The sequence below is a fragment of the Schistocerca gregaria genome, chromosome 1 (assembly GCF_023897955.1).
Source record: "Schistocerca gregaria isolate iqSchGreg1 chromosome 1, iqSchGreg1.2, whole genome shotgun sequence".
NCBI lineage: Eukaryota > Metazoa > Arthropoda > Insecta > Orthoptera > Acrididae > Schistocerca > Schistocerca gregaria.
In genome coordinates, this window is record NC_064920.1 from 643543986 (window position 1) to 643557995 (window position 14010).

General features: G+C 38.1%; 1 protein-coding gene across 3 annotated transcripts in view; it reads left to right on the plus strand.

Annotated features, from left to right (window-relative positions):
- Positions 1-14010, plus strand: part of LOC126360641 (ionotropic receptor 25a) — a 445688-nt gene that overhangs the window by 354471 nt on the left and 77207 nt on the right. For all 3 annotated transcript variants that reach the window (XM_050007727.1, XM_050007729.1, XM_050007728.1), the window contains one exon: positions 12398-12530. In XM_050007727.1, coding sequence (XP_049863684.1) covers positions 12398-12530 — 133 coding nt within the window. The remainder of the gene's footprint in view (positions 1-12397; positions 12531-14010) is intronic.

Consider the following 14010-nt stretch of genomic DNA (forward strand, 5'->3'; position numbering starts at 1 on the left):
GTCAAATTTTCCAATACATGACATAATTAAGTTAATTTAACAACATAATTAAGTTAATATAACAACTTTTTTATTTTATTTTTTAATTTTTTTATAATTTTTTGTTTTTTTCTTTTTTTCTTAATTTATATCTAAAAATTCCTCTATGGAGTAGAAGGAGTTGTCATTCAGAAATTCTTTTAATTTCTTCTTAAATACTTGTTGGTTATCTATCAGGCTTTTGATACTATTTGGTAAGTGACCAAAGACTTTAGTGGCAGTATAATTCACCCCTTTCTGTGCCAAAGTTAGATTTAATCTTGAATAATGAAGATAATCCTTTCTCCTAGTATTGTAGTAATGCACACTGCTATTACTTTTGAATTGGGTTTGGTGGTTAATAACAAATTTCATAAGAGAGTGTGTATACTGAGAAGCTACTGTGAATATCCCTAGATCCTTAAATAAATGTCTGCAGGATGATCTTGGGTGGACTCCAGCTATTATTCTGATTACATGCGTTTGTGCAATAAATACTTTATTCCTCAGTGATGAATTACCCCAAAATATGATACCATATGCAAGCAATGAGTGAAAATAGGCATAGTAAGCTAATTTACTAAGATGTTTATCACCAAAATTTGCAATGGCCCTTATTGCATAAGTAGGTGAACTCAAACTTTTCAGCAGATCATCAATGTGTTTCTTCCAATTTAATCTCTCATCAATGGACACACCTAAAAATTTTGAATATTCTTCCTTAGCTATATGCTTCTGATTAAGGTCTGTATTTATTAATGGTGTCATACCATTTACTGTACGGAACTGTATGTACTGTGTCTTATCAAAATTCAGTGAGAGTCCATTTACAAGGAACCACTTATTAATTTTCTGAAAGACAATATTGACAATTTCATTAGTTAATTCTTGTTTGTCAGGTGTGATTACTATACTTGTATCATCAGCAAGGAGAACTAACGTTGTCTCTTCATGAATATAGAAAGGCAAGTCATTAATATATTAATGCACACCATCCCCTTTGGGGCTCTTCCACAACCTGTCTGAGAAGTGCCTTCTTGGCTGACCTTCTCAATAAACTGAACATCATCTGCCTTAACACTAAAGCACACGCAGACTCCATGCACACCTATTCCCATTTGGACCTCTGGTTCTGCACCGCCCAGCTTACCCATCATCTCAAGGGGTCTGATCTCTCTCACATGTACTCGAGCAACCTCTTGCTGTGTGCTGTCTGTTTGCTGACTCCTACCCCACCTACATCTAAACCAAATTAGTGGCTTTCTAAGGACAACTGGAGGCTTTACTCCTCCCAGGCAACCTTCGCCAAACAACAATTTTCCAGTTCTGATACCCAGGTAGAATATCTTACAAATGTTATCCTTACCACCACAGAATGTTCCATTCCTCAAACTTCATCTTTACCACACAATGTCCCAGTCCCTTGGTGGACTGAGGTGTGCCATGACATAATTTGCACGCAAAGACATGCTCTCCACAATTTCCGCCATCATTCTACAATGGCGAACTGTATTCATTATAAACAGCTGCATGCACAGTATTGTTGCATTCTTCAGGATAGCAAAAAAGCTAGCTGGATTTGATTCACTAGTTCTTTTAACAGTTCCACTCCCTCTTACATCATGTGGACCAACCTCTGTCTCTCTGGGACCAAGGACCATTCCCCACTTTCCAACCTGACTATAGCAGATTATGCCATTATGGAACCCATTGCAATCTCCAACACCTTAGGCCGCTATTTTGTGGAGATTTTGAGCTTCACCCACTATCACCCTGCCTTCCTCCATTGGAAATGAGAGAGGTGTGCTTGGATGATACTCTTCTCCTCTGTGAGGGAGCTAGATCATATTCTCACTTCATCCTGATCCTCTGCCCCAGGGCTGGACAATGTTCACATTCAGATGTTGCAGCACCTTTCTCTTGCAGACACCTTCATACATAGGCAGGGAAGAGGGCCTGTTTCCCGGATGCTGGTGTAAAGCCACTTTCATACCCATACGTAAGCCCAATTAGAAGAAACACCTTTCTCCTAGCTACCACCACTGTTCTCTCACCAGCCATATTTGCAAGATGATGGAATGTATGATTCATGCCCAGCTCATATGGTGGCTCAAGTCTCACAATTTGCTAACCACTGCACAAGGTGGATTTTGAGCACACCGTCCTACCATCTTGGGTCACTTTGTCAACCCACATCATTAATGGTCTTCTGTGGAAATTCTAGACTGTGGCTGTGTTTTTTGATTAGAGAAAGCCTACAGTCGCCGCTGGAAGTCTGGTATCCTCTATACTCTCTACATATGCAGCTTCCGAGGCTGCCTGCCCCATTTCCTTCAGGAATCTTTAAAAGACAGAGCTTTCAAGGTATGTTTGGCCTCTGCTTTGTCAGACACCTTTATCCAGGAAAATGGGGTGCTTCAGGCTCTATCCTGAGTGTCACCCTCTTTGCAATCACTATTAACACTGTTATGGTCTGTCTCCTGCTGGGAATCTCTGGCTTCCTTTTTGTCAACAATTTTGTGGTCTATTGCCGTTGTCTGTGGACTTTTCTCCTTGAGTGGCATCTTTGGCAACATCTTGATTGTCTTTACTTGTGGAGAATCAACAATGGCTTTCACTTTTCCACTGACAAATCATTTGTTTGAATATCTGATGATGCAATCGGTTTCTTCGACCATCTTTACGTCTTGGGTCTGTTGCTCTTCCATCTGCTGAAACTAGAAAATTCCTTAGGATTGTGCTTGATAGGAAACTTTATTGGTCCTCCCACCTGTCTTATCTGGCTGCCTGCTGTACCAGCTCCTCCATGTACTGTGTGTTCTAAGTAATACTTCCTGGGGAGCGGATAGGACCACTGTCCCCCATTTGTACCAATCTCTTGTCTGTTCGAAGCTAGACTGTGGGTGTTTTGTTTATGCATTTGCACGTCTGTCCCTCTTATGCTGTCTAAATACAATCCACCATTGTTGAATCTGAAACTTCCTGGCAGATTAAAACTGTGTGCCCGACCGAGACTCGAACTCGGGACCTTTGCCTTTCGCGGGCAAGTGCTCTACCATCTGAGCTACCGAAGCACGACTCACGCCCGGTACTCACAGCTTTACTTCTGTTTGGCCACTGGTGCCTTTTGCACTAGCCTGATTGAAAGTCTCTATGTGGAAGCTGCCAAACTACCACTGTTGTACCAGTGTCATGATCTACTCAGTGAATATGCATAGCATTTGTATGCCATGCGCAGCCACCCATCCTATGCATTCTTCTTCAATAACTCCTTTGACCACCAGTGTGGGATGTGGCCCTCTTCCCTGTTACATCGTGGAGTTCTTGTTTGGCTAATACTCCAGTAGCTTAACTTCACGCTACCTGCCACTTGCCTGATGGGTGTGAACCCTTCACCACCTTGGCTTCATGTGGCATCCAGTGTTCACCTTGGTCTTCATTCTCTTCTTAAGGCAACTACTCCAATTTGATCTATCACTGCATATTTCTCAACCTTTGCTTGGAACTTAGTGATATTATCTTTGTGTACACTGATGGCTCTCAGACAACCATGGCGCAGGTGTGCCTTCATCCTTGGAACTGATGATTTTCAAAATTCTGGAACACTGCTCAGTGTTTACAGCAGATCTCTTTGCCATGTATCAGACCAGGCAGTACATCCAGTGATGCAGGCTTTTTAGTTGTGCCATTTTCCCTTCACAGCCTCTGTGTGCTGTAAATAGTCCATCCTTTGTGCAATGGCTCCAAGAAAGTTTCCACTTGCTAACTCTTGAGGGAGTCACTGTGGTGTTTATGAAGGTCCCCAGTCACTTTGATATGATAGGAGGCTGCTGATGCTGCTGCCAAGGCTGCTGTCCTCCTACCTCAGCCTGCTAGTTCTTCCATTCCTTCCAATGATCTCCGTGTTGCCATCTTTCAGCAAGTGGTGTCCCTTTGGCATCACCAATAGTCTCCCCTTCATGGGAACAAGCTCTGGGGAATTAAACCTCTCATAGCAGTATGACTGGCCTCCTCCTGGCCCTCTTGCCTGAGGAGATCATTTTAGCTAGGTTGCATATTGGCCACTGTCATTTTAGTCATCACCATTTGTTAATTGGTGATCTCTCATCATTTTGTTCTCATTATCATTAAAATTTGATGGTTCACCATTTCCTGACCAAATGCCTGTTTTTCAACCACTTATGTTCTCATGCATATTTGTCATCTGAATTATTGGCAATTTTAGCAAACTACATGCAGGATGTCAACTGCATTTTACTTTTTATCCATCATAGCAATGTGAGAAAGGACATTTAATCTTTAGTTCAGAACCTCCATTGTCTCTATGACGTATTTTGTGGATCTTTCTCCAAGAGGAAGTTGTCGTTCTTAGCTCTCATTTCTTTCATCAGTTGGGCTTAATGTATAGTCATTTTTAACTCCTTTTTTGCATTAGTGTTCTACAGTTCTGACATGGGTGCCCCAAAACAAAACCAATTAAAAATAGAACTCGTTAACAGTTTATCTCTTTGAATTTAATGTATAAAAGTGGTATTAATTTCCTGTCCCTTTTGTTTATACTCACATTGTGTAGAATCAAAGCATTTGAGAAATAATTCTATAAATGATGGAAATTATGTGGACTGTAAGAGGGTCCCCACAGAATTGGAAAGGAGGAGGACATTTAAAAAATATTGATAAGCAGAAGAGACAGCATGAAAACACATGTGTTAAGACATCATGGAATAATTTCCATGGCACTTGAAGGAGCTGTAGAGGTTGAAAACTGCAGGGGAAGACTAAGATTGAAATATATCCAAAAGTTAATTGAGGATGTTGGGTGCAAGAGCTACTGTGGGATGAAGAGGTTGGTGGAGGAGAGAAATTCTTGGCAGGGTATATTTTAGATTTCAACTTCCTGTAGCACTAAAATGAAATGAGTTGGCTTTTGATGGCCAGAAGTCCCACATGGGGAAGTTCGGCCACCAAGTTGCAAGTCTTTTCAAGTGATACTGCATTGGGTGACATGTATGTTAATGATGATGATGAAATGATGATGAGGACAACATAATACCCAGTTCCTGAATGGAGAAAATCTCTGAGCCAGGGGGAATCAAAACTGGGCCCACTGCAAGGCAGTCAGGTGCACTGACCATTCAGCTAAGGGGGTAGACTCTGTAGCATTAAATTTATATGTTGCTTTCTACCTCACTTGTAGATTTCCTCCCTCCCTAAACATCCAATTTATATCTTCAACTCATTGTTCATTCAGATTTACTGACATAGCTTTTCCTTTTAGCACACAAGTATATTTTGTGACCCTTGATGTGTCTATTGCTTCATTTGGATTTTTCTCAGGAATTTGCTTCTAGTATGAAGGTGAGTCAAATGAAAACCTTAAATATTTTTTTAAATATTATTTACTCCACAGAAGTGGTAAAAGCTGTACCACTTTTCAACATAATCACCCCCACACTCAATGCAATTCCTCCGGCACTTACAAAGAACATGAATTCCTTTAGGAAAAAATCTTTTGGTATTCTGCACAACCACTCATGCACCGCATGGCATACCTCTTCATCAGAACGGAACTTCTTTCCTCCCACTGCGTCTTTGGTCCAAACATATGAAAATCACTGGGGGCAAGGTTTGGTGAGTATGGTGGATGAGGAAGACACTCAAAATGCAGGTCTGTGATTGTTGCAACTGTTGTGCGGGTAGTGTGGGGCCTTGCATTGTCATGTTGCAAAAGGACACCTGCTGACAGCAATCAATGTCGCTTTGATTGGATTGTAGGCTGCAGATGATTTTTTTTGGAGATCTGTGTATGATGCACTGGTGACAGTGGACCCTCTAGGCATGTAATGCTCCAAAATGACGCCTTTTTCGTCCCAAAAGAGAGTCAGCATAACCTTCGCTGCTGATGGTTCTGTTCAAAACTTTTTTGGTTCTGGTGATGAGGAATGGTGCCATTCCTTGCTCACTCTCTTCATTTCGAGTTGATGGAAATGAGCCCAGGTTTTGTCCCCGGTAATGATTTGAACAAGGAAGCCATCACCTTCTCATTCAAAGTGCCGAAGAAGTTCCTCACAAGCATCAACATGTCATTCTCTCATTTCAGGAGTCAGCTGCTGTGGCACCCATCTTGCAGACACTTTGTGAAACTGGAGCACAGCATGCACAATATGTTGAGCTGACCCATGACTAATCTGTAAACATGTTGCGATGTCATTCAGTGTCACTCAGCGGCTTTCCTTCACTATGGCTTCAACTGCTGCAATGTTCTGTGGAGTCACAACTCGTTGTGCCTGACCTGAATGAGGAGTATCTTCCACTGAAGTCACACCATTTGCAAACTTCCTACTCCATTCGTAGACTTGCTGCTGTGACAAACATGCATCATCGTACTGAACCTTCATTTGTCAATGAATTTCAATATGTTTCACACCTTCACTACACAAAAACCAAATAACAGAATGCTGTTCTTCCCTGGTGCAAGTCACAAGTGGGGTGGCCATCTTTATACTGATACTGCGATGGTACGTGTGCATCTGCATTATGCTGCCACCTACAGGCCATTCTGCATGCTGTCTGTAACACGCTTAATAAATTACAGGATAACATCGCACTTACCAACTTACAGGATAACATCGCAAGGTTTACATTTGACTCACCCTCATATTTTCCATTAAGTTTCCTTTGGCCTGGCATCTTAAATGTACTCTTGTCAAGTAACACAAATACTGTTTCCCAAAATTAGGATTTTTGTAAGTTTTTGCTTTTATATGTGTCTGCTATAATCTGGAAACTATAAGTGTTTCTCTTTTTGTTGTTCCCAAAGTAGCATTCTCTACTCTTTTAATAGCTACTACATGAAGTATTAGTGTGACGTAGGCTAAATTTCTTCTACTCATAGTAGTTACCGTGAAAATCTAATTTACTGTTGAACAAATTGCAAGAAAGCAAGCTGTGCATTTCTTTATGTATGTTTGTGTGTTATTTGTCTCCTATTCCATAGTGGGCAGAAGGTTATTAACAAATTTATTCTAAAATATAAACTCCATTCTAAATTTTTGTGAATGTCACACAGTTACCTATTATATCACTGCAATGGACAGATGCCATATGTCCTGCAAAGACCCATTCAGGATGTGCAAATAGTGTTTCCGTGTAGGAGTAGATCGTGTATGTGGTATACTTGTTTTGCCAGTACTCAAAGTATCTGTTCAGTTCATAGGACAGCAACAAGGTAAAACTGCAAAATATGAGTTCTGCTGTATTTACGTCTTGATGTGGGTCTTGCAATTTTGGTTGAATGTGGTGGAGATGACTGCTTGAATGACCAAACTATATGTCTCACAAAAACAGTGAATATATTTGGTGATCAGCAAATGACATATACGAATTGGATGATCCAAAAATTGAGTCATGTATCTCCAAATGGTTGTGTCCCTCTGTGTTAAATGTAAAGCGTGTTACATTGAAATTAATTAATATGCATAAAATAATTGGTGAACTGTGCTGATGAATATCATAAATGAGAGTTAGCTCTGAAGTATTCATTAACCAATGTCCAGCCATTTTCATAAGAATGGAAAGATGTGACATTAGTATTTTTTGTGAACAACGGTTTCACTATCTGGGCAATCAGTGTGCCACACATGCATGCCTGCAGTGTGAAGCTTCTCAGTGAAAACTCTTGTGCAGAATACAAATATAGTTTTTGAGAATGGGAAGGAAACAATAATTTTCACAAAATTTTCTGGCATACTAAAACTGTATGCTGGACCGAGATGCAAACTCAACATTGGAAGATAAGGTACTGGTAGAACTAAAGCTGTGAGGAGGGTTCACGAGTTGTTCTTGGGTAGCTCAATCTGTAAAGCACTAGTCTGTCAAAGGCAAAGGTCCTGAGTTTGAGACTCAGTCTGACACACAACTTAAATCTGCCAGGAAGTTGTATATCAGTGCCCACTCTCCTGCAGAATGAAAATTTCATTCTGACAACAATTTTCACACTTGTTGTTGCAATCAAAATGCATGCAGTGTGTTTTATAATGACATTTTAAAAATTCAGGAAGCAGTTCCTTACACAAAAACAAGAAAAAAATGCCCAGTAAACAAGGGCTCTAAAATGCATGCCTTAAGATCTATGAGCAGTTGTTCATCCTCAATGCTGTGAATCACATCTCTTCTACATCAAGTTCTTTGCTTTCCATATATTGGATGTGGACCAAGGCAAGAAACAAAAGTCCAGTAAAGATGAGCTCTAAAATGGATCCCTTAAGAGTTATAACCTCCTTTTCACTAAAAGAGATGTGTTTCACTGTAACAAAGACGAATAAGTGCTCATAACTCTTAAGACATGCATTTTAGAGCCCATGTTTACTGGGTTATTTTTTCCTTGTTTTGGTCTATACTACCTCCTCCCAAAATATGGAAAGCATAGAGCTTTTAGTAAAAGAGCTGTAGTTCACAATATTGAGGATGACCAAGTGCTCATAGCTCTTAAGATATACACTTTATACTCCATGTTTACTGGAAATGTTTTTCTTGTTTTGGTATAAATAACCTATCACCAAGTCTGCAGCTCGTGGTCGTGCAGTAGCGTTCTCGCTTCCCATGCCCAGGTTCCCGGGTTCGATTCCCGGCGGGGTCAGGGATTTTCTCTGCCTCGTGATGACTGGGTGTTGTGTGATGTCCTTAGGTTAGTTAGGTTGAAGTAGTTCTAAGTTCTAGGGGACTGATGACCATATATGTTAAGTCCCATAGTGCTCAGAGCCATTTAACCATTTGAACCTGTCACCAAATTTTTTAAATGTATTTTGAAACATCCTATATGTGTGAATCCATTGGTATATTGATAACCTACACATAACACAAATCTTAAATGGCATTTCCAGCCAAGATGGGCAGCTGTTAAGAGTGCATGATATAAGCCCTGCTGACAAGAGCAGTCTTATCTAAAGATCTTTTAGACAAATCAGCAATGAGAATCTGGAAACCTTTGGCAGACATTTGCAGGATATAAGGTTGAAAATGCCAATGATAAATTTAACCTATTCCTGAATTTCAAAGAAAGACAACCTGTATGATTGCAAGAGACAATGGTTCACTAAGGCAATCAAAATATTACGTAAAAATAAGAGAATGCCATATGTTTCATTCAGAAATTCTAACAAACGTCAGAATAGAGAGTGCTACAAATTATACTGTAGCGTCCTAAAGAATGTAATAAAAAAATCGATGCACTTGTTTATTGAATCTCAAATTGACAGCTCAAATAATAAAGCAAGAACCCTTTGAAAGTTTGTCAAAAGGGAGACAGGAAAAATTTCAGTATCAAAGTGAGTCATAATGAAAGCATGGTAGATGCAGGTAATATAGTTGACAGTATCGTTAACAACCATTTTTTGACAGCAGCAGAACAAATTGGTTGTAAAGGATCTATTGTTGAAGCCAAGAACTTTCTTCAAAAAGAAGTCCAGAACAAAATTAGTCAGATGCATATGCCCTATATTACAACCAATCAGTAAGTAATAAACCAAATTAAAAATAAAAATTCCATTCATGTGGATGATATATCTATGAAAGTACTGAAGCCCTGGTGCAAATTTATTTTTAAAGTTTCTCTGTCACATATTAAATGAGTCTATAAATCATTGTACTGTCCCTAATAGACTCAAATATGCAATTGTTATACCACTGTTCAGAAAAGGTGATAAAGCTGAGGTTTCCAACAACTGACCAGTCTCATTGCTAACAAGTCTTTCTAAAATCCTTTGGGAACTTATGTTCAAGAGTATCATAGGTCATCTTAATAAACATAACATCCTTAACAAAAATCAGTTTGTATTCCAAAAGGCTATTACAAATGAACATGCCATTTTCTCATTTGCCACCCAACTCTTCAAATACATGACCAATAAAATGTCATCAGTTGGAATCTTGTGTGATCTGTTTAAAGCATTTGACTGTGTAGGTCACAAAATTCTATTTAAGGAGGCTGAGCACTATAGCTTATATGGTAAAGAAGGGATGCAGGTTAAATCATATCTAGAAGGTAGAAGGTAGTTTTGAATAATTCTGCAATGTGCATGGCATGATTTGACTGGGGCACAGTGAAATGTGAAGAACCACTCAGCTTGGTGCTTGGTCCCTCACTTTTCTTCATCTTTATCAATGATTTGCCATGGTGTATGACACAAAAAGCGCACTTCACCTTACTTGCAGATCACACAATCATTATGACAGACAAAGCACCAAACTGCAATTTAAAGAACTCTGTAACCACAGTATTCAAAGAAGTTCTAGACTGGTTCACTTCAAATGATCTGTCCCTCAATGTTAAGAAGATTTAGTTCCTTCAGTTTCAAACAGCAAACAAAGTACTGGAAAATACTGAAATAAAATGTGGTGACAAAGAAATATTGTGAGTTCAGTCTTCCATATTCCTGGGACTACATATTAATAACACTAAAAACTGGTCAATTCATGTAATCAATATTTGTTAAAGACTGAATTTGGCAGACTTTTCCATTCATTAAATTTCATTTGAATATTTCCATTCAGTTACACCATATGGCATTGCATTCTGGGGAAACCAGTCATGAGCAAATAAAGTCTTCATTGCACAGAAGAGTGTCATCAGAATTACAGGGAGTGTACCCTAGATGCTCATACAAAAATTTATTCAAGCAACTTGGGATGCACACTGTGCCATACCACTACTTTCTTTCACTAAATGCTTTGTGAACAATAGTCATAAATTTACAGAACAAAGAGTGACTATCATGATCATGGTACAAGGAGAACACAAGATCTTCACAAATATGTATAAAATCTTAGCATGGTACTTAGAGGAGCACCTTATTCAAGCATAAAAGTATGCAATAAACTTCCGGTTCATGTTAAATCAGTCCTTGGAGATAAGACTAAATTAAAAAAAAAACAGCTGAAACTTTATCTTTTGAATAGTTCTTTCTCCTCTTTACAGTTCTTTACAGGAAGTTTTTGTCAATATGTAATAATTAGTGAAATGTGTTTTATTTTAAGCATCCCTATAACAAATGATTGTGTAGCACTAGTATATCAATCATTGACAGGAAGCTTTTTATGTGAATTAGAACATAAACATTATGATTTATTTGTGTAACCATTATTACTACTGTAATTCATGTTGTTATTTTAACACTTGAATCCTACATATTTGGTTGCATGTTATTTAAAATATAAGCCTCAAGATCATTTACATATTGCTGTTACTGTAATAATCTGACACATTCTACTTCCTATCAATATACTCATATCAAGGATGCATGAAACTCAATGATAAACAAAATAAATAAAAAAAATATATGGACTGACAAGCAGAGTGCCCAGAAATATATTTAACAGCAGTGACACTGTTAGTCAAGTCTGCATCCCAATACTTGCTCCTGTTAGTGAAGCCTAGAGCCTGATATGTGACTTTCAATAACAGCTATCAAAAACTGCAGTCTCCTGTGGTCCTTGTATCATGAGTTCACTGTAATGACTTAATGCCCATTCAGGTAATTCGGAGAGTATAAATAAAAATATTTGAGGTTCAATACTCAGTCAGTACAATAATTTTTTTCTCATATTCGTTGTGATTATAATCTGTGGCAGTATTTCAGGTGCGTGAAAAACAAATTGATCATCATTTGAGTTACATGTTGAATTAGGTGCCCCATTAATTGGCAGGATAAGCCTGCAACAGGATCTTGTCTGTCAAAATAGTGTGATGATCAGTGCTACCTTTGGTTGATTTAATAACTTTTTTTTATTGGTTACCATTACCTTTCATTCTTGTGCCATCTTTTGCCCTATTGTACAAGTCTTTATGACTCTGTACTCGGTTCTGTCTCTCTCTTAGTCTACAAACAATGATGATGTGAGTCTTTCTGCTGCACAAAAGCTTGGTCTTCAGCTCTCATATTATGGACTCATCTTCTTTCACTGTCCCCAATTCATTTAACCATATCCATAAATCCTGTTGCAAATTCTTAATCATATTTGTATTTTCATTTGTAATTTTTATTATTGCAACCTAAAACTGACATTTTTTATTCTTTCCTCTCTGTTTGTTGTTAGATTAGAGCCTTATTCATTCTAATTTATTGTTTTTTTCATACAAAATGCAATTAATTCCATCTTGTCCCTGTCCACTGCCTTACTTTCTGTATCTTCTTAAATACTGCTTTCTCATTCCTGTAGGAAGTTTTGCACTTGTCTGTTGCCACAATATCTTCAAGAAACTCCAACAATATCTTACCATATCTACTTGCGCCAAAAAAATTTAAAAAGAAAAACAAACGTTGTGATGAGTCACTATTTGTCATTTCAATACATATTTTTAATTCAAATTGTTGATTAACAGGTGATGCAACTGATATACGCTATCAGGTTTTGACAAATTGTGACCTGCAGATGGTTGGTGAGGAATTTTCACGCAAACCTTATGCCATAGCTGTGCAACAAGGTTCTCCTCTGAAAGACCAGTTTAATAATGCGTAAGTATTATCAGAGAAAGAAAGTGACAAGTGATTGCTTTAGGTTTAACTTATAATAAATAAACAAATAATATAATAAATAATTATTACAGATTTTGAGACATTTATCCAATGACAGGAATTTGCAGGAAAGTAACATACATTTTTAAGTAGACTGTTGTGACCTAGATTTCTGGCTTGTACATTGTACCTAGACTATTGATTTAGCATAGCCATCAAAATTTAGGTTTTTTTTTTTTGAAGTTTGTGGTGCAGAAGTTGTTTTCTGTCTCACAGATTATGATATAATGGCTCTTATTACGTGAAACTTATTTGTATTAAGATAAGTGACTGAATTTCTACAACAACACACAGAAATATCTTTGATGACGACAAAAGTCATGCCACAGTTTTAATGCCACAAGGTACTTAACACAATAGGAACCATTTGGGATGCACATCGGCATCTCAGTAGCATTACAGAAGTGTCACACAAAGTACTGAACTGAGAAGTGCCTAAAGAAACAGATGGCCTGTAAGATATCTCCTATTAGATATTTGCAAATATAGTACAGAGGAGCTTTTTGCTTTTAGTGATTATGCTGACAGTTCTTCAGTCAAATATGATGAGAATGATGATGATGTGTAGTATTGAAAATGTTAATACCAGTAGGAATTCTCTCATAGAAAAGATAGATTTGAGTGATTTTGAGATAAGAGAAAACAGTAGTAAACAAATTAAATTTAATGTATTGAATTGCATTGCCATCATTTATAATAAAGCCATTGAATTTGTGAGGTGTATCAAAGGTTTGCAACTATATTCCTACAATGTTTTACACTGTAAAATTTTTTGATAAACCATCAGAGCAACAACAGAAATAGTATATGATAGTACATTTCATGAGGGTCATTCAGTAAATAATATCCCTTTTTTCTCAAAACACATTTATTCTTAATGGTTCAAATTTGGTGACAGTAGCACCAATGTTTCTTCCACATATACAATTTTTCTGCACAGTCTCCATTATGTTCTATTGCATGGACACCAGTGTTGTGTAAAATCATTAATTCCCTGTTGATAAGTACCCTTTTCCTGTGCTCATAGCCATGTTTTCAATGTATGAATTACACTCTCATCACCTTGAAACCTGACAGGAGGCCCTAGTCACACAACATTTGCATTTACCTTGAAAATGTGTCCCATATAGAGAATACTTAAGTGGCTGAAACAGATGAAAGTCACAGGGCACCAGGTTTGGGCTGTAGGGTGGGTGGATGAAGTAGTGATGCCTTGGGTCATTCCAGCAACTGCCAGAGAAGATTGAAAAGACCATATACTGAGACTTCCCGAATCTGTGCCATACGGTTGAGAACTGTAGGGTCTCCCTAAATAGGTCATGTGTGCACTACATATCAGAGACTGCTACTCAGGTAGCTGATTGCGTTTGGGGTGCACACAAATGTTTTTCTTTAGATTAGGTGACTCTACATCCAATCC